The sequence below is a fragment of the Trachypithecus francoisi genome, unplaced genomic scaffold (genome assembly GCF_009764315.1).
Source record: "Trachypithecus francoisi isolate TF-2019V2 unplaced genomic scaffold, Tfra_2.0 Lachesis_group3, whole genome shotgun sequence".
Taxonomy (NCBI): domain Eukaryota; kingdom Metazoa; phylum Chordata; class Mammalia; order Primates; family Cercopithecidae; genus Trachypithecus; species Trachypithecus francoisi.
In genome coordinates, this window is record NW_022681468.1 from 136,310,194 (window position 1) to 136,330,927 (window position 20,734).

The following is a 20,734-nucleotide window of genomic DNA, read 5'->3' on the forward strand; positions in this document are numbered from 1 at the left end:
AAGAAATACACATCCAGCATTATCACAAACTTATGGAGAATGTAGTATTTTATGTGCTGTGTGTTGGCTATTCTTTCCTTTTTTAATTTTTATTTATTTATTTATTTTTTAGCAATCGAAATACTAGGCCAGGCACAGTGGCTCACACCTGTAATCCCAGCACTTTGGGAGGCCAAGGCAGGCAGATCACCAGAGGTCAGGAGGTCAAGACCAGCCTGTCCAACATGGTGAAACCTCGTATCTACTAAAAGTACAAAAAAAAAAAAAAATAGCTGGGACTGGTGGCGTGAACCTATAATCCTAGCTACTCAGGAGGCTGAAGAAGGAGAATCATTTGAACCCAGGAGGCGGGGATTGCAGTGAGCCGAGATCCTGCCACTGCGCACCATCCTTGGTGACAGAGCAAGACTCTGTTTCAAGGAAAAAATATAAAATAAAAGAAAATACTGTAGGTTTTTTTAGTCATCATTTTAGATTTTTTTGTTTGACCTTTCTGCCATATCTAACAGTCTCTAGCTTATTCTCATCTTGACATTCTTAGCATCCAGCCATAGTTCCTCACAGAATGTTTGTTGAATGGTTGCATGTAATGAGCCCTTGAATCTAAGTGGATTTCCTGACCACAACTTTTTTTTTTTCAAGAAATACATCCTATATTTCTTTAATTTTTTTTTTAAGACTTTCAGAAGTACATACGCAGGTTTGTTATACAGGTAAATTAAGTATTAAGTGTTGTGGGGATTGGGTGTACAGATGATTTCATCACCCAGGTACAGAGCTTCTATTGCAAAGTAACTTCTTAGTTCAAAACACTCAAAAGGAAAGTCAAATACTTTTCATTTTATAATGTTGTGATCTACTTGAGATGCACAGGAAGCGGGTCCTCTCATGGCTGTGTGTGAATTACCTGGAACTAGTACTAAAAGATTTTCTTTCCTTTTGAAGGAAAAGCGAGATGTCTATGAAAAAGAATCAAAGTTTCTCGAGTCCTTGAACTGCCAGACAATACGATTTTGCACATATACTGAGAGACTTCTATTGGTGGTGTTTTCTAAATGTTGGAAGGTATTATAAAATAACATAATAAATACCAGTGATGTACAGTGTAATTTGTTTTTTTTGATTTGTACAAAAATTAGAATATGATTTAAATATGATACAAATTCTCTGTAATAGTATTACCAGAACATGGAATGATGTGTCTTTTATGACTGACATAACAGTTTTTTTTTTTTTTGAGACAGAGTGTCACTCTGTTGCCCAGGCTGCAGGAGTGCAGTGGCACGATCTCAGCTCACTGCAACCTCTGCCTCCTGGGTTCAAGCAATTCTCCTGCCTCAGCCTCCTGAGTAGCTGGAATTACAAGCGCACGCCACTATACCCGGTTAATTTTTGTATTTTTAGGAGAGACTGGGTTTCACCATGTTGGTCAGGCTGGTCTCGAACTCCTTACCTCATGATCTGCCGGCCTCGGCTTCCCAAAGTGCTGGGATTACAAGCGTGAGCCACTGCGCCCGGCCTGACATATAAGTTTTTAACTCTTTAATAAAATTAGGATATACTACTACATATTTAATATCATGCTATATGCAACAGTTTTGTATCCCAAAATATTATATGTGTAGTAGTATATCCTAATTTTATTAACAACAGACCATAATAACAATGAATATTTAGCTCTAAATTATTTTCAAAATTTGGTGTCTACACTTTAGAACTCAAATATACTTCTCACTTACATAGTTTGATTATATTTTTAGATGTTTTACTTTTTCTACTTTGTCACTGCATTTGTTTTAAGAGGGACAAGCATTATTTTCATGTGAATATGTTCACTGACATTTCCAAGAAGAAAGAAAAGCTAAGTTGCCATCATTTCATAACATTTATTTTTCTTTAAAGTTTTGTATAACTGGCTCAGTTAAGAAAACTGTATAGTCTTACTTGTATGGTGATAATGTATTTTTGAACAAAGATTTAAAAGTATACGGTCTAACAAAATATTTATGTGATATACATTTTTTATGTGCATAATAAATTTTCAAATGTAAAACTTGGAGTGCTCATTATGGAAAGAATAAAATTACTTAGAAATTTTGGGATTTGGGGTTTCTATGTTTAGTGTACACACTCTGGAATGATATAACCAGATGAACTTTATCTACTGAAACCTACCCTAAGATAAATATAAGTCAATAAGTGATGGTAAAAATTCTTAATATATGAGTACAGTATGGTCTGTTATCAATGCTTACTATGTTGTTATATTATTACTATCATAATTTATATTCATCTTATTGGCAGACTAGATTTAAACCTTTGATAATGTGCATCAACTTCATATTTTAGGTTTATGATTATTGTGATTTTTCCCTTCTGCTGACTGAAGTTAGCAGAAACGGGCAGTTCTTTGCTGGTGGAGAAATGATTGCTGCCCACAGAATCCTCATCTGGACAGAAGATGGTCACAGTTACATCTATCAGCTGCTGAACAGGTGGGCTCAGATGGGAGCGGTATACAAAACATTCAGGTAGAAAATGAACTTTGGGAGGTTTATTATGGAAAAATCCCTGCATGCTGCCCATGATCAAAAACCAGAACAAAACAACTTTGGCACTAGAAGATTTACTCTGGGCTTGGTAGGCTTCAGCCTTTGTACAAAACAGCAGGGGATGGAGGAATGAGATTAACCATGTATAACTTGTACAGCTGGTGCTGGGTTTTCAAAAAGTCACTTGTAATTATTAACCCAACAATTTCTAAGTAGAGTTTAGAAACTTGAACGGTACCATCCGGCTTTTGAAAGTGGGAGGGGGAAAAGAACGAATAAAGAACCTCAGAGTTCTAAACTTTGCTTTTTATTTTTGCCATGCAGTGGGCTTTCAAAAAGCTTATACCCTGTTGATGGAAGAGTGCTTAAAGAGTCCATTTATCCTCATTTACTGTGCTCTACTTCTGTGCAGGAAAATAAGGTAATGCAAGAAAAGAGTGACTGCCTCAAAGCTGTTTCACTCAGTTTCTTGGATAAGTGTTGCTTTGTCTGTCAGAGTCAGGCTTGAAAAAATTGAATGGAAGCATCCCATCAAGTTGTTAATGAGAAAATCAAGTTTAATTGTCAATGGCTACCAAAGAGAAAACTTTGTCTTTAAAAATCTACTATGTTTAAGTCTGTGTTTTAAGTTTATAATGAAACAATACATATTTACTATAGGAAAATTATAAATGTTGAAAAGAAAGGAGAAATTAAAATTCCTAATTTCACCGCAGTAAATATTCACTGAGTTTTTTTTTTTTTTTTTACTTTCTTGTATGTATTTGGATAACACTACTGAAATAAAATAACTGCTTAAATTTTATTTTGATTGGAAAATTTTCAAATATTTGGAAAAGTTGCAAGAGTATTCAGTAATTATTCATATACGCTTTACCTAGATTCACCAATTGCTAACATTTTGCTATATTTACTTTCTTTCTCATTCTCTCTCTTCTCTCTCTGCATTTGTGTGTGTGTGTGTATATACGTACAAGCACATACACACACACCACACATTTTTTTTCACTGACCCTTGTGATAAATGGTGTGACAAAACATTGTTAAACATTTTTATGTATCTACTCCAATTTTTAAACTTTATGGAATGTTTTATATTCTGTTTCTTTACTTAATCATATATTGATATCATTTTCAGATGTATTTAGCTATTCTTACGAATAAATTTTCTTGTTAAAACAAATATAATTATGCTTTTGGCAGAAAGTTGATACTATAATTGTGAGCTTATTACTTGACTGAATCATACCTTTGACACTCTAGGAAGCCTGAAAATTTAAGCAGTTATTTTATTTCAGTAGTGTTATCCAAAGTGTTTGGTTTTTTTTTTTTCCTAAGCCTTTGGACTTTGTCATCAGTTAATTATCCAAAAACGTATTTCATGGAGAGTGGAAGAGTTTTGAATTATTGATGTGTCAACCAGGGAAGCATGCTACTGTTAACAGAATGATGGTTTGCTTAATTAGGCAGCATAGCTGTTGGAAATCCTACAGTTCAGTAATTGTCCCTTTAACATATCTGTGAGGTTTTGTTGTGAAAACTTGATTAAGAAACTGTCAGCCAAAAATTAGAACCCCAAGTGCCACTGGGACACAAGCAAACTTTATAATTATGGCATGCATCAATGACTGTTTCTAAAATTACCTGTGGGCAGCAATAGGTTCCTGTTTTGCTGTTGATCACAAAAACAGTACTGGGGCTTCCTTAGAAAGGCATATTTAGTTATTTTTTTAAAGGATCTGCTCTTTTCCTCCTTAGCTTTGAAAGCGTTTTTACAAAGCACAGTTTGCCCTGAAAGCCAATGATCAGTTGTGCCCTTTAGGGGCTTCTTGTTCCTGAAAATTTCAATGTTATATATAACCATGAGGAAAGAGTACAACAGTTAAAAAATAACTAATCTCATGGGAAGTTACCTTGCTTTGTTTCTCAAAATGTGAAGACATAAACTTATAGGTCTTTTACCAATAATTCTTGTTTAAACAATCATAGATGTTTCTGTATCTTAAAAGTGAGAAATGCCTAGAAGCCAGTGAAATGTGAATAGAATAATTGGAAACTGGAAAAAGTTGGTCTGCCTGTCCTTACTTGCCTTTTATCCAGGACATAAAGTCATACTTTATTCCCCTTATTCAAACGTCACCACTGTTCACTAAATATAAGAATCCTTAGTCTCTCTTGCAGTTACCAAGTAATGAAGACATTGTGGTAGGATGAAGAGATGAATTTGATACATTCAGTGAGCTTAGAAAAGACTGCTCTGTAAGCAGGTAGTATTGTCCAGACTCATTTTTTGGAGTGATACCATCGAATTAAATCTCCAGGTTTGACAGTAACAGGTTCTCAGAATTACTGTTTGTAATGCCCATGTACATATCTGCTGATGGAGTTGCAGTGGTGAGAATGAGGATTCGTCTTTCCTTCCAATAGCCGCATGAGGATCTCCCTAGCTTCAAATCACAGCTGGTAATTGCTGAGGCCTGTGTTGCAGGGGTTCTGGCTGTTGAGATAAGGAACTGGGTTTCCCAGGGTCTCAGCCACAGAGTAAGGCTGCTGTACTGAGATGGGAATAGCTGAGATAGAAACAGCCTAAGGATTGCAAACAAAAACTGTGTGTGCAGGAACTAAGAGTAATGGTGATGATGATGATGATGATGATGATGGTGATAATGACGATGAAAACTTCATTTGAGTCCTTATTATTGTCGAACATACAAACAACCTGATTTATTTTAGTTGCCACCAAGATCCCATGTTGAAACTGATGGTCAGAGGGGTGAATTCCCAGGATTTGAACTCAAGTGGTTTAGCCCAAATCCAGTAATGGGTTTTGGAGTGAGTTTCTCAATTGTTCTGAGAAAAGAATAACCAGAATTGTCAAAATTAATTAAATAGGGACTAAATGTCAGGGACCATTCTGTGTACCTTATGTTTATCTACTCATTAATCCTTATACCAATCCCATATAGCAGGTGCTTTTATTAGTCTTATTTCACAGTTAGGGAAAATGAGACAGTGAGGTGTACTAAATTGCCTACAGTAACCAACTTGCTCTTTCAATAGAGCTAGGATGTGGTAAAGCCAGGATTTAAATCCAGGCAGTTAGCCCCAGGGATTTCAGTGCTAATGGCTATGTTTTATTACCTCCTGGATGATGGAGACTCTCATGATGAATACTGTGATGAAAAATCGGAATTCACATGGTAAGGGACTATGAAGAGGTTTTCCGGTGAAGAGCAGAACGAGAGGGAACTATTTGGGAGGAGGAGGAGCGAGGGACCAAGGGGTGAGTGTGAGCAATTGAGAAATGGCAATGTGGAAGGTGAAGGCAGAGGGCGTGAGAGCAACAGCGAACTTCAACTGCAGGGGCAAAGCACCAGCTGGGAAGAGTTGTGCTGCCACCAACTTGAGTAATCCACCAGCCTCTTGGAGCTTCCTTTTCAAATCAGGATAACCAGGGAGTTGGAACAATCAGTTCTAAGTGCCTACAAGGGTGGGAGAGTTTGAATAGCCAATTTAACCAAATTTTATCAACACCATTTCAAATAGCTGTAAAAATCATGGCTGTAAGACACCAAAGTGCCCTCTGAGTCTTAAAAAAAATTATTTAGAAACTGATTTTATTGGAACCATTTTCTATGATGCTCTTATTTCTTGGGACTATAGGGAATTAATTACACATCTTGGTTGGATGACCTTGGATTGGTTTCTTATTTTCTGTCATAGTTTCTCTATTTTCATATCAGGATAATAGCAATGTTTACTTAACTACATAGCTTTGTTGTGAAGATTAAATGTAGCAATATCTTGGCCCTTAATAATCACTAATGAATAGAATTTTTCACTAATGTGTCTAAATCCACACCTTAAAGCATGTATTTTCTGACTAGGAAGCATCACTTTCCTGGACTTCTTTAATTCTAGCACCAGCAATTGGCTTTCTTTTTAGGATGACTTTTACTTCTGCACCAAAGGGAGTTCAGGTTTTGTTTTTGTAATTGCTTGAATGATTTTGATCCTTTAATATCTATGTACCAACCTGCCCGAAGAACAGCTATACTGCCCTGAGAAAGACCAGGGATGCTCTAGATGCATTCACTAGTGAAGGCATAGCTTTAAGAGCACTGGTGCCCAATATTCATATTCTCCTTCAGCAAGATTATAAATTATGTATAATATGTATAATATTATACATAATTTATATAATGTATAACAGTGTATATGTATATACACACACATTATAAATTATGGAATCATTTTCCTTTGTGGCCACTTGAGAAACTGGAAATCAAGTATGTTAAATTTGAAAAACAGTCAACAAAAAGTGGAAAACATGTTAACAACACAAAATTACTGTACAAATATGAGTTGTTGCTGTTTAACTGACAATTAGAACTATAAAGGAACTATGAAGAAATTAAGCCTTCTTAGTGAACATCTTTAGCATCAGGACATGGGTTGCTGAATCAGAATGACTGGACTCAAAGCCCATTGCTTCCTCTAATCGCCTTAGACAAATCAATCTTTTCACTTCACAGGAAAACCCAAGTTTTCTTGTTTATGAAAACAATGGTAGTATCAATTTTATAGGGTTATTGTGAGGATTTTTTAACTGAATATATAGAAAACCCCTTGCAGTAATGTGTACACATAGCTATACACACACACACACACACACACACACACACAGTCAGTAAATGTTAGATACTTTTATTGACTTTCTGAAGTCTATGACTTTGCTTCTTGTTGTTTAAAGCCTCTTTAGTCCTAGATCACAGATTATTTCATTTAATTTACTTGAAAATTTTGAAACAGTGGGAAATAAATTGAAAATATTTACTTCAGTTATTAAGTCTTGTTTCTCCATTTAAAAACAGTGGCCATCTCTCTATAGTTAGAATATTTCCTACATAAAAGCCCACTTTTTGTTTTGGAACAGAGCCGTCCCTTTGTTATGGGCTACATGAATGAGAGGAAAGAGCCTTTTTACAAGGTACTTTTCTCTGGAGAAGTCTCAGGAAGAATTACTTTGTGGCACATCCCTGATGTTCCTGTATCCAAGTTTGATGGTTCTCCTAGAGGTAAGTCAGTTTCCATTTCTAGTCACATGTCTTCTGAGAACAAATTTGTAATTAACTCATTGTTCTTCTAAGTTGAGCAACATGGGACAACAAACAAGAAAAATTTATTGTGTACTATTATGTATTAAATGACAACATAAAGGCAGGTATAAACACAAAGCTTAGGCCGGGTATGGTGGCTCATAACTGTAATCCTAGCACTTTGGGAAGCTGAGGTGGGTGAATTGACTGAGTGAAGGAGTTTAAGACCAGCCTGGGCAACACGGTGAAACCCCATCTCTACTAAAATACAAAAAATTAGCCAGGCGTGGCGGTGTGCACTTGTAATCTGAGCTACTCAGGAGGTTGAGGCAGGTGAATTGCTTTAACCCGGGAGGCAGAGGTTGTAGTGAGCCGAGATCATGCCACTACACTCCAGCCTGGGTGACACAGTGAGACTCGGTCTCAAAAAAAAAAAAAAAAATTAAAAATTAAACACACACGCATACACGCACAAACCTTATGGATCTTATATACTAATATAACCAATATAATTCATGTTAACATCGATTGAACTTAACAAGAGATGAATGCTGGCAATATGAATCTGGGATAGGCTGTAACACTGTATTCATATTTTTGAAGGGAGGGCGCCTTGATATTTTCCATGTCTATGATGCATTGATAAACCAAATTTTCTTTTTATCTGTTTTCTTTTTAGAGATACCAGTAACTACCACCTGGACTCTTCAAGATAATTTTGATAAGCGTGATACTGTGTCACAAAGTATTATTGACTATTTTTCTGGGCTTAAAGATGGGGCAGGAACTGCTGTAGTCACTTCATCAGAGTATATTCCAAGTCTTGATAAACTAATATGTGGCTGTGAAGATGGGACAATTATCATTACCCAGGCTTTGAATGCTGCCAAAGCAAGACTTCTAGAAGGTGGTTCTTTAGTAAAAGGTCATTGAATTTTATTTGACCCTACTTACTTGATTTATCTAAAACTGCAATTTCAACAAACTGCACTAAAGAAGATTTAGGGACCTAAAGAATTAGCTGGCATTTGCTGCTAAATATGTACATATTTTAATGTTGAAGTAAAACATACATATAGGGTTTTTTTTTCTTTGTAAATTCCCTGTAATCCTAGCACTTTGGGGGGCTGAGGCGGGTGGATCATGAGGTCAGGAGATTGAGACCATCCTGGCTAACATGGTGAAACCCCCCGTCTCTACTAAAATACAAAAAAAAAAAAAAAAAAAAATAGCTGTGCAAGGTGGCGGGCACCTGTAGTCCCAGCTACTCGGGAGGCTGAGGCAGGGGAATGGCGTGAACCCGGGAGGCGGAGCTTGCAGTGAGCCAAGATGGCGCCACTGCAGTCCAGCCTGGGCAATAGGGCAAGACTCCACTCCATTAAAAAAAAAAAAAAAAAAACTCAGGCAGAAGGTTATACAATACGAAATGAGTTTTTCTCCTTACTTGATCTTCCAGTTCCTTTCTCCAAAGGCAACTGCTAATAACGGTTGATACTCTTCTTGAAATTTTCTACGTGTATACACACACATATCAGCATAACAATATTCAGTCTTTTAATTATATTGCACAAATAAAAGTGTATTCTATACGCTTTACTAGAATGTCCTTAAACAAATCTAAAAATATTTTGGAGTTCATACTTTACGAGCTGACTTTAAATAATTAGTAATAATCAAACTTTAATTGCCTATTGGTGTGTAGGTTTTCTAGTTTTTAGCTACTATGGACAATGCAGAATTGATTATCATTGTACATACATATGAGTATATCTGTATATTAATTCCTAAGAGTAGAATTACCAGATCAACATTGGTTTGCATTTTTAATTTTGAAAATATATGTAAAATATTCTGTAAAGAACTTTCATCAATATGCATGCATTTTCACTAATAGCCTATAAAATGCCTTTTTGCCCCAAACTTTATCTACCAACTTTGTGTTCTATTAAACTTTTTAGTCTTTGCTAATCAGGAGAAAAATAGTATCTTCCTGTTTTAATCTGTATTTCTTTGTGAATGAAATATACATGTGTTCTTATACATCTTTCTGCATTTGTGCATTACAACAACAAATGCCTGTTACATTGTCTTGTGTAAGGGAAGGAAATATAGGAGGTGATTGAGATTTAGGATGTGTAGAAAAAAACTGTATACTATTTTATTATTATTATATAAATCGTATTAGAGCATAAGGTCCTTAAGGGTAAGGACTAAATCTCAATTAAAAAAAACTTCTTATATTGCCTACTATTGTTCTCAGCTTACTTTGGCCACTTACTAAATGCTACTGACTTGTGCTTCAGTGATTGACTGAAGTGGAGGAGTAAATGGCAATGAACCAAACAGAGGTGATGTACTGGTATACAGCTAAATGGCTGCTGTTAAAAGTTAGTGAAAAAGCGAAGACCTAGCAGTTTTTATCCAGGCTGATTTATCCTAATATCCAGAAAGCGAGAAAAAGTCACATTTAACTTGTAGCAGCTCAATGAACATTCATCCTGGTTTTTTAGGAGATACAAAGTAAGGATATGCCTGATGGAATAGAAGTTTCTGAAGTATAATAATAATTCTTTGAGGTTTATTTTTAGTGTGAATAAAGAGAGTTTGTGGTTTATGGTTCTTTCCAATTTGGGGGAGTTTAGCTAGTGATGAAGGAAGAAGCAGTGTGGCTGGTGGGAAGAGTAACCCCCTTGCACAGTAGTAGTGTGTCAGTAGTCCTGTGCTCTCATACAGCTGTGATTTGAAATGCCCATATGACTACCGAGTGCCAAGCAGAGTGCTACAAAATTATAGACATTATCTTATTTATTCCACACAACAGTCTTGTCTGAAGTAAGGACTATTATTATCCTAAATTTTCAGATGTAACATCTGTGGTTAAGAGGGAAAAGGCAACTAGCTAGGGTGACATATCTAGTAGGTGATAGACCCAGGGAAAAAAAGACAGATTCATTTAACAGCAATGCTGTACTCTTAAACATTTTACTTTGCTTTTTCACACTTGGATGCAAGTCACTTAACCTCTCTGAGCCTCAGATGCATTATCTGTAAAGCCAAGAGGTAGAATTAGGTAATCTCTAACATCTTTCAAAGCAAAAAAATTTCCTGAAACTTTTCTTTTCTTGTATACTAGACTTAGTCATTCTAATTTAAAGAATTATGGGCTACGGCCTGTAATCCCAGCACTTTGGAAGGCTGAGGCGAGTGGATCCCTCGAGGCCAGGAGTTTGAGATCAGTTTGAGCATCATGGTGACACCCTGTCCCTGCAAAAAATACAAAAATTACCTGGGCATGGTGGTGCTCACCTGTGGTCCCAGCTATAGGGAGGCTGAGGTGGAAGGATCACCCGAGCCCAGGGAGTTTGAGGAATAGAAGTTTTGTCTTATGGTGCCACGATTGTACCACTACACTCCAGCCTGGTCAACAGCGAGACCCTGTCTCTAAAAAAGAAGAAAAAAGAAAAAAGAATGAAAATAAATAATATTCGGAACTTATTTTTGTGGAGGCAAATGTATGAAGTGTTCACTCTTTTGGAACAGTGTTTACTATTCCATGACACTGGAATTGGTAATTTACTAATGTCCTTAAGAATTAATAGACTTTTTTTTCTTTCTTTCTTTCTTTTTTTTTTTTTTTGACAGTCTTGCTCTGTTTCCCAGGCTGGAGTACAGTGGCATGATCTCAGCTCACTGCAACCTCCACCTTCCAGGTTCAAGTGATTCTCCTGCTTCAGACTCACGAGTAGCTGGGTCTGTAGGTGCGAGCCACTATATCCAGCTAATTTTTGTATTTTTAGTAGAGATGGGGTTTCACGATGTTGACCAGGCTGGTCTTGAACCCCTGACCTCAAGCGATCTGCCCATCTCAGCCTCCCAAAGTGCTGATATTATAGGCATGAGCCACCATGCCTGGCCTAGAATTAATAGACTTTGAACAACTAACTGTAGTGCTTCATCAAAAGCGTACTCTGGCTTCTGGTGAGGCACTTGCTTTTCAAGATGATCTAAGGGTGTTCACTAGTTTTCTTAGCCAAGTGCATGCTTTAATTATGTGTAATTTCCTTATGTTAAAATTTTATAAAAGAGAATCTTGGGACGATTTTCTGAACAAAAATAACATCTGTATTATTTGGTGTTTCATTGTTTTTCAGATTCTCCGTCTCATAAAGTTCTTAAAGGCCACCACCAAAGTGTCACTTCATTACTTTACCCACATGGTCTCTCTTCGAAATTAGACCAAAGTTGGATGTTGTCTGGGGACCTAGATTCATGCGTCATCTTGTGGGATATCTTTACTGAAGAAATTTTGCATAAATTCTTTTTGGAAGCTGGTGCAGTAACAAGTCTTTTGATGTCACCAGAGAAGTTTAAAGTAAGACAAAGAGTAAAATATAACACCTAAATTTGAAAATTATATAACATTATAGAATACTTAATAAGACAAGTAAAAATGACCCATATTTCCAAAGAAAAGAAAAATAAGAGTTCTATGTACTTATAATACAACTGGATGATTTATATATATTTATTTCTAATCTTTCTATATGAATTGTAGTATTATTGTAACTTACATTATACAGATAATTTGGCTGTAAAGCAAAGATTTAGTCAATGCTTAGCTTTACAACAGCTACTTAATTCTTTCTCTTCAAGTACTTACATCTATTTTTTTTCCTCTAGTTCTGTGTCTTCATTTTTAATGGAATTATCTTTTAAAAATAAAAGTAGATACTCAAGGCAAAAGCAAGCCAAACAATATAGGAATCTATAAATTAGAAATTAACTTTTGCCTTCAATAACTTCCATTTTGTGGTGAGCTGAAATCATGCCAGCCTGGGCAACAAAGCAAGACCTTGTCAAGAATTTCTTTTTATAATAATATTGATAAATAGTTACATTTGTCGTGTGTGTGTGTGTGTGTGACAGCATCTCATTTTGTCACCCAAGCTGGAGTACAGTGGCGTGATCATGGCTCACTGCAGCCTCAACCTCCTGGGCTCCAGGGATCCTCCTGCCTCAGCCTCCCAAGTAGGTGAGACTACAGGCATGAAGTCCAGCTACTGTTTTTTATTTTTGTTTTTGTAGAGACAGGATCTTGCTTTGTTGCTCAGGCTGGTCTCCAACTCCTGGATGCAAGGAATCTTCCCACCTCTGCCTCCCAAAGTGCTGGCATTACAGGTGTCAGCTATTGCATGCAGCACATTTTCTTCTTAAATGGGTTTTTATTTGCTTATTCATTTATTTAACAGAGAATGAGCTTTAATAAGTTTGTGAGCATCTACCTTGTCAGGGGCAAAATGAAATCGCCTTAGGTAGAATTTTCTTATGAAATGTCAACTTAAATTCAGCTTTTATAAAGTTGACTTTAAAAAAAAACATGAACAAACAACTTTTGCGTTTCCTCTGTCGTAAAAGGACATGGTAACACAGGTAAAATGATTTTTTAAGTCAGTTAATTGGCTTATAAACATGGTTTCTCGATAGTCTATTCCTAACCATAAGATTTGTGTTCACATGGTCTGTGTGTGTATGTATGTAAGTTTCCTGGAGCACGTTGGACTGCCTGCTCTAGAAGCTGTGGGATGGGCAGGTTCTCCAGCAGATAGAATGGTTAGGGAAAAATGACATATGATTCATTCGGCAAGTCTAGGCTCCAGATCTATCACACCTGCCATTTTGTGATTTTTTTTTCCTTACGATTTCTGGAGTCCACTTAATAAAGAATTAGGAAAGAAAACATGTATCCCAGTACTCCCCTCATACCCGCCTCCAGAGAGGTTAATGATGAGTAATGGGTGTCTCAAGGTCTCCAAACTTATGCTTTAAACAAAACAGCCAAAATTCTGGCTTGATCATGAGAATCCACCTTGGATCGTAATTGCCCTAACCTGTTCAAGGTAACCACATGCTGACTTTTAAAAAAGTATCTTAAGGATTATTGTCCTGGGAGCCTATTTTTGGTCCTTATGTCTTTGAGGCTATACATTCAGTTCGAGCTATCTAATGCTTACCTCTTTTAGATTGTGTCTACACTGAGTTTCCTGTTTGGATTAGAATCTGTATAGTTCTGGGAACAGCACCAAATCACATTTTGAGGCTTTAAGTGGAAAATATCAGCTCATGATACCCTTGGGCCTAAGCTTGTGTCTACAAATAGCTTCTTTTTGTGGCAACAAATTAGTTCTGGGGTTTATTTTATTCTGCGTTATTTCCGATGTCTGCCTCACTGCCTGAATTTGCTGAGTGATGGTCAAGTCCTTCATTTATCTCATAAGTAGATCTGTCCTGGATTCATCTTGTGACCTTCCTGAGAAGTTGTTGAGCTTAGACTCTACTCAGTGTTTAAAGCTCCCCTGTAGAGGGTTACATGGAAAGGTGCTGTAGAAAGCGGAAATGTTCTTTTTGTAAATGGGGCTTTAACAAAACTCTTTTATGTTACTGGGAGGAAAAAATCTGACTTACTCATAAAGAAAGCATTTGACTGTTTACTTACATAAGCATGTTGTTTTTTCACAGCTAAGGGGTGAGCAGATAATTTGCTGTGTGTGCAGTGACCATTCCGTGGCTCTCCTTCACCTTGAGGGAAAGAGTTGCCTCCTGCATGCCCGGAAGCACTTTTTTCCTGTGAGGATGATAAAATGGCACCCGGTTGAGAATTTTTTAATTGTTGGATGTGCAGATGACTCAGTCTATATTTGGGAAATTGAAACAGGTAAATTGAAATTTTACCCCTTTCATTCTTTATATATTTATGATGTACAAGCATTTGACCAGATGGAAAATTTCAGAGAAGATGCGGTGATGACCTCACTCGCTTTAACCTTTGTTTGGGTTGCATTTAATGGCTTCAGTTAAAGGCATGTGTGCAAAATAAAACACAGCGGCCTAAGTCAGATCCTGACAAACTGATGATTAGCTGACAGGGCAGTGCACAGGAATGAGCCGGATATTTCTGGAAGCTATAAATAAAAACATAAGTTATCTACTTTAATTATTAACAAGAGAGAAATTTAGTGTCCTACTGGTCTCAAATTATCATTAAATTCTGCTTTCTTCAGCATGCTCACCATCTCAGCAACATTTTGAGCTAATTGATGATCAGTAATAATGGAATATAATTAATTATAAAACTCCAAAAAGTTGAGTCAGGAAAACTGAAAACTGAGTGGCTCAATTGAACTTTTGATATCATATCATAGAGAATGTAGAGTTTGAACTTTAAAATTGAAAAAAAAAACTACTACATAACTGAAGATTGAGAGTAATACATTCCAGAAAATGCTGGAATATATCAAATAAGGTGAGGTAATTAATGAACGTGAGTCAGGGGAGTTCGTTTGAGAGTACATTTCACTGAATCTATAGCATGATTTTTATTGATTAATCAGTGGTGGTTTTATGTTGGGTGTTATTAACAGACTGGGATAGTTTATAATATTATAGTTTAGAGCCATACTTCACCAAAATAATTGCTATTTTCTTTGCATTTGACTGTTGTGTGTAAGTGATGATAACTAATGTACTAGTGTTTAGCGGGTGCAACCTAATACTGCCTTACATTTGTAAATTGTTTTATAGCTTTGATGGGCTTTCCTGCTCATTTTCCCCTTAGAGTCTCTCAACTTCTGAGGTAGGTTGGAGAAGTATTATTCACTATTTTATTGATGAGGAATTTGCAGATGTGATACATAAATGTACAAGACTGTACAACTAATAAGTGGTGAACCAGTTTGAGGATCTTGCTTGTTCTTTGCATGATATACACAAAATTAGGAGAGTTTTGGAATTCTTGATTTGAGCAATACAGTTAAGTATAATAGATAAAATAGGCCCTAAAGCCTGGGCTTGCCTCCAGAGCCTGTTAATAGGACCTCGGATCATATTACATTGCTTCTTTGCTGGTCAATCTCCTCATCTGTGAAATGGGATAATAATACTGCCTTCCTGTCAGGATTAAATGAGCTAATACCTACAATGCTTGTAAACAGTACCTGCAGGTGGTTAGCCCTTAGTAATGGTTGACTATTGTTATTATCAACAAATGCAGCGAAGTCTTGACTTGTGCTTGTAAAATAAATCCTGTTAATCACATATGCTTATTAATGTGCCCAATTGCATTTTCAATTGTGAACACTTGGTAGCTAAACTTTTTTTCATGGGTGATAGAATCCAGCAAGAATAAATAAATATCTGGGCACTCCCGAGTGTTCATGGTCCCCTTTTCCCATCGGGACACCCTCAGGCTATGTAACTTTTTGTTTATGTGTTTTTTGGCAGAGTGGGAAGTAAAGCAAAGCCAAACCGTTAGTACTTCTTGAGATTATATTTATTCTCATTCTGTATTTTAATTTTGTTATTTCTCTTATGTACTCCCTCAAATATATAACCAAATTTTGAAGAACATTTGAAAAACAGATATAAAGAAAAACAAATAATCCTATCCTACTAATTAATAAGTGCTATTAATATTTTGATCTACTTTCTGTCAGACATTTTTCTATGTCAATAAATAGATATTTACTGTATTTTAGTCTATATTTTATTTCAGTCACAGTCCTGGCAGGAAACTGAAGTCAACCCAGATGGGTCAAATGAAGAGACTTGAATGAAAGGACTATTTATAGAGGTGTGGGCAGGTATTAGGGACCAGACAAGGAACGGATGGTGAGGGTCCCCAGCACCCAGGCACTGGCAGCATCAGGAAGCTCTGGCCACCTCTAGGACTGAAGCAAAAAGAGGAGAAAACATTGTTGCTGGGACCCAGTGAGAGTTGAAGCTGAGGAGGAGTGGTCACCCCATGAAGTCATAGAAAAGAAGCAGCTCCTGCCAGAGATGCAGGACTCACATAGACAGGGGAGGGTTGGAAGAAATTCTTTCTTCTTCTGCAGTCACCTCCATTAATTTAATCCACTGGAAGAGAGAGGGGAAGGGCATTCAGTTCTAGGCATCAGCCTCCCTGTGCACAAAGAAGGAAGGACACAGAGGGTAGGAAAGGATGGAGTGGGTTGTCACATGGACAATAATCGATAGAGTTGTCATTATGGACATACTAGGCTTTAATTGAGGAATCTCCTATAGTTGGTTATTTATACTGTTTTCTATAAAAAGTTTATATTAGAATTTCCATATCAAACAATATGCATAGGTTTAGTGCCAAAGTAACCTATAGAATATAAGTTGTTCTTCTTTTGGTTATCTGTATTAATAGTTTAAAAACAATCTCAACTCATCTTAAGATGAGGTTGTGATTGGTGATGATAGGATTAGTGTTTCTACCCAGACCTTCACATTTGTGACGAGCCTCTTCGCTTCTTAAAGCACCATCCCATTGACCACCTCATTTGAGCCTCACAACACCCTGTGAAGGTGGCTAGTGGCCCAACTTTCTATATCACATTCATTTCTTTTGAATAAGTTTATGTTGTTCCTTTATTCTTGTGTCTGGTGTTGCCTTTGTTGTGTTTTGCCTTTAATCTCTGCAATTTTAATTTTGGTTACAATGTAGTGAATTATGTTTTCTTTTCCAAGTCAGATTTCAGCTGGCTAAGATGCTTCCATCATGTTTACTGTCCTTGATTTCTGTTTTATTATCTACTTATAAAGGTTGAATAGTCTGAAATCAGGAAGTGTTTCCATTTAAATTTTCATAAAGCTAGGGGGAAAATACCAACTAAAGCCAAAACAGGCTGAAAAGAGCTATTTGAAGGTATGGAATATACTAGCTCATGGATGTGCCTGGCACACGAATGATGAATGAATGAGTGAACTAATTAATCCAAATGCTCTTGCCTCAGTAGATTGAGTATGAATGTTCACCTTAACATTGGCCAGTTGTGGCTCTTAGATCCTGGCTGCCCAATTGTAAGCAGGTTCTTAGCTTTCTGCTTCAAGTCTTCCTTAGGGTTTTGGAGTTCACGGGGCATGTCTCACCTCCTGAAGTGAAGGTCTGTGTATTTCGTGTTCCAGTCAATTTTTCCTGGGCCTTGGCCTTTTAGTTTTGCTATTCTCTCCATAGGGTTCACACTTAGTTCCACGTGAACAGACCTATTCCTACTTTCATTTCTCCAGCACTCTGCTCCTCTAACTACGTGAAAGAGGAATAAATTGACATAAAGGTATTTATCAGCTCTTTCAGCACTAGAGCAATTCCAGAGCCCACAGAGAGAAAATAGGAGGTGTTAGTGGGATAAGAGTTTTGAGGAAAGGAGACTAGAAAGAAAAGGCAGGAAAAGGGGCTTGAAGCCAAAAATAATTAATTCTCAACTTATCAAAAGTCTGCCTTGGTGGGAGCTTGGGAAGTATGGGGTATAGCGTAAGTCCCTGTGCTACCTTCCTTGGTTATAGAGGACAGGATGTGAGGTCTCTTCCGTTTTTCACAAATACTTTATAACAGCCTATTCTCACTTTACTTATGAGTCTCTCCGGCAGAATACACAAGCATATTCTAGAGTCATGTACCACTGTGCCTATTTTATCTTGGACTGATAAGGGGTGTTTCTTTCTGTGATAGGTGGCATAGTGAGATGGATGATAGGGTAAATTTTGGGATCATAGGTGGGCACACTCATCTCTTGGAAGTGGCAAACAACTGAGGTAAAGAAATGTTTGTGTGACACTGAGGGCCCTCGTCCTCTGGCTAAAAATGTAGTGCTGCCAGGTTAGGAGTGATGAGGGCATCTAGTTTTGCTTATTGATTTGCCGGATGTCCCACGATGTTTAGGCCTGATTAGGAAAGGAAAATATTGCAGATGTCATTTTGATTAATATTTGAGCTCCCACAGTATATTTGGCACTGACAACTCTGGGCGACTTGGTCGCCCTCATTGCTGTGAGACACAATAGGGGTAATAATGTATTACTGATTTTATTTTCCCTAAATTACATACCAGAAATAAATCTTAGCTCTGGGCTAATTATTATTTTAAGAATTGAATTTAAAATAATTCTGAGTACTACTCTTTTCACCGTAGTGGATTTACATAGCAGATAATTTGTCTAATGAATTTCTTATGCGTTATTAATATAACTTTCTACTGAAGGTCTTCTGTTAAGTGTACAAGCTATGTTGGGAAATATGCCATATTAAGTAATTGCATTGTGTGTGTGTGGGGGGGGGGACAATGAAATCTTGTTTGCTTAAAAATAATACTTTTAAAAAATATCTTACGATGGATCAGAAACACTTTTTTTCTGTAGTGGGCTGGTTAGTAGATGTTTTCTGCTTTGTGGTCCATAGATCTTTGTTGCAACTACTGAACTCTCCTGTTGTCGCATAAGTGAAACCATAGACACTACATAAGTAAAATCAAATTTTACTTACAACAACAGGCAGCAGGCTGGATTTGGCATGCATTTATAGTTTACAGACCCCTGAGAATGATGGTTGTTTTTTTTTAAAGACATTGATTTCATAATAACTCATTCTTACAGCAGCAGAAAATGTTTAATCCATTAGACCTCACTGTAAGCAGGACAGGCATAGTTATACCCATTTTACCAGTGAGGAAATGGAACACAGAGAAGTTTTGTGAGTTTGAATATCCCCAGGGTAGGTGTTGGCACAGGCACTAGATTATATGTCTCCTTCTTCCATTCTGGTGTGTTCTTCACTTATCGTGCAATAGGAAGCTCTCTTGCAGATGGAGGTCACCTTTTGAGACTGTCAAGCAGGGAATTAGATAAGAACAGCTTTGCAAAGAAAGGAGATGGCTGCCAGGAAACCTGCTGCAAGATCTCCTAAAGGAGAGGGTCTCTGGCTGTCTTTCAGAGCTTGACTCTAAATTTACACGTAGTTCTAACGGCTCTGGTCATCTGATTTCTCAGATGACAGATTAGCCGCAGCAAATTACAAGTGGGGAGGCTGTTTGTGGCGGGCACTCTGATAGCAGAAGCGACAGCTGATGGGAAGGGAGGAGAAGCAAAAGCTGTGTATCACTGCTCAGGGCTGTCTTTCTTGTGCTCATAGGAAGATATGTGCCAAAATATAAAAATGCTGAAATTGCTCCCCCTATTCAGCAAGCTCCGACAGATCTCTGCACAGACCATGGGAAGCTGCCAGTCCACATCCCGTGACTCCTGTTGGAGGACTGGGCTGGCTTCTTCCCAGGTACTGCTGGGCTCCAGGAAGAATATTTAAAAGTATTATATCCATGGTGGATTCCGGACCTAAGGACATCTCAGAAGCAGCTTGGGGCTTGGGTTTCGGGGACGGAAGTATTTGACCAATTAGTAGGTAGAAATCAGGGTCCAGGGGACTCTATTTTTGTTCATTTCTTCCAGTTCCTGCTCAGGTAATGTGGACTGTGTAACACTGAACAGAAAGCCTCATGACTGTAGCATGGCATGAACACCCAGCCTCTGATTATGACATGGTTTCTGTGGGAAAATACACTCCAAGTTTTAAAACAAACATTTTGGCCGGGCGCGGTGGCTCAAGCCTGTAATCCCAGCACTTTGGGAGGCCGAGACGGGCGGATCACGAGGTCAGGAGATCGAGACCATCCTGGCTAACACGGTGAAACCCCGTCTCTACTAAAAAATACAAAAAACTAGCCGGGCGAGGTAGCGGGCGCCTGTAGTCCCAGCTACTCGGGAGGCTGAGGCAGGAGAATGGCGTAAACCCGGGAGGCGGAGCTTCCAGTGAGCTGAGATCCGGCCACTGCACTCCAGCCCGGGCGACAGAGCGAGACTCCGTCTCAAAAAAAAAAACAAAAAAAAACACATTTTTTATGCAGAGCATTGAAACAAAACCTATTCATAAGAAATTAAGGAAGTAAGGAAGAAGATACGTTTCAGAGTTATTTTCACCACAGGTGTTAAATTTTCTTTCTTTTTTTGCCTTGCCAGCAGGAAGTCAAAACTTCCATCTTTTAATTTCTTTTTCTTATTAGAATTAGTAGTAGTTAGCTGGAAAATTATTCAATCCACAATACTGCGAAGTGGAGCATTTGTTCTTCCATGTTTTCAAAGTGCATAGGCTTAGAAATAACTAAATTTAAAAAGTTTTTAAAAGAAAAAAGATAAAAGTATAAAGAAATGAGTTTTGTCAACCAATAGCTAATAGCTCATGTTTTAAAAAAAATA

At 37.4% G+C, this 20,734-nt stretch overlaps 1 protein-coding gene across 6 annotated transcripts in view; it reads left to right on the plus strand.

The window, feature by feature from the left end:
• WDR72 (WD repeat domain 72) overlaps positions 1-20,734 on the plus strand; it is a 244,968-nt gene that overhangs the window by 51,063 nt on the left and 173,171 nt on the right. For 5 of the 6 annotated variants that reach the window (XM_033190066.1, XM_033190064.1, XM_033190068.1 and 2 more), the window contains 7 exons: positions 946-1,065; positions 2,350-2,495; positions 2,877-2,973; positions 7,489-7,630; positions 8,331-8,576; positions 11,803-12,023; positions 14,168-14,363. In XM_033190066.1, the coding sequence (XP_033045957.1) occupies positions 946-1,065; positions 2,350-2,495; positions 2,877-2,973; positions 7,489-7,630; positions 8,331-8,576; positions 11,803-12,023; positions 14,168-14,363 (1,168 nt within the window). The remainder of the gene's footprint in view (positions 1-945; positions 1,066-2,349; positions 2,496-2,876; positions 2,974-7,488; positions 7,631-8,330; positions 8,577-11,802; positions 12,024-14,167; positions 14,364-20,734) is intronic. The other variant, XM_033190065.1, reaches the window with a different exon arrangement.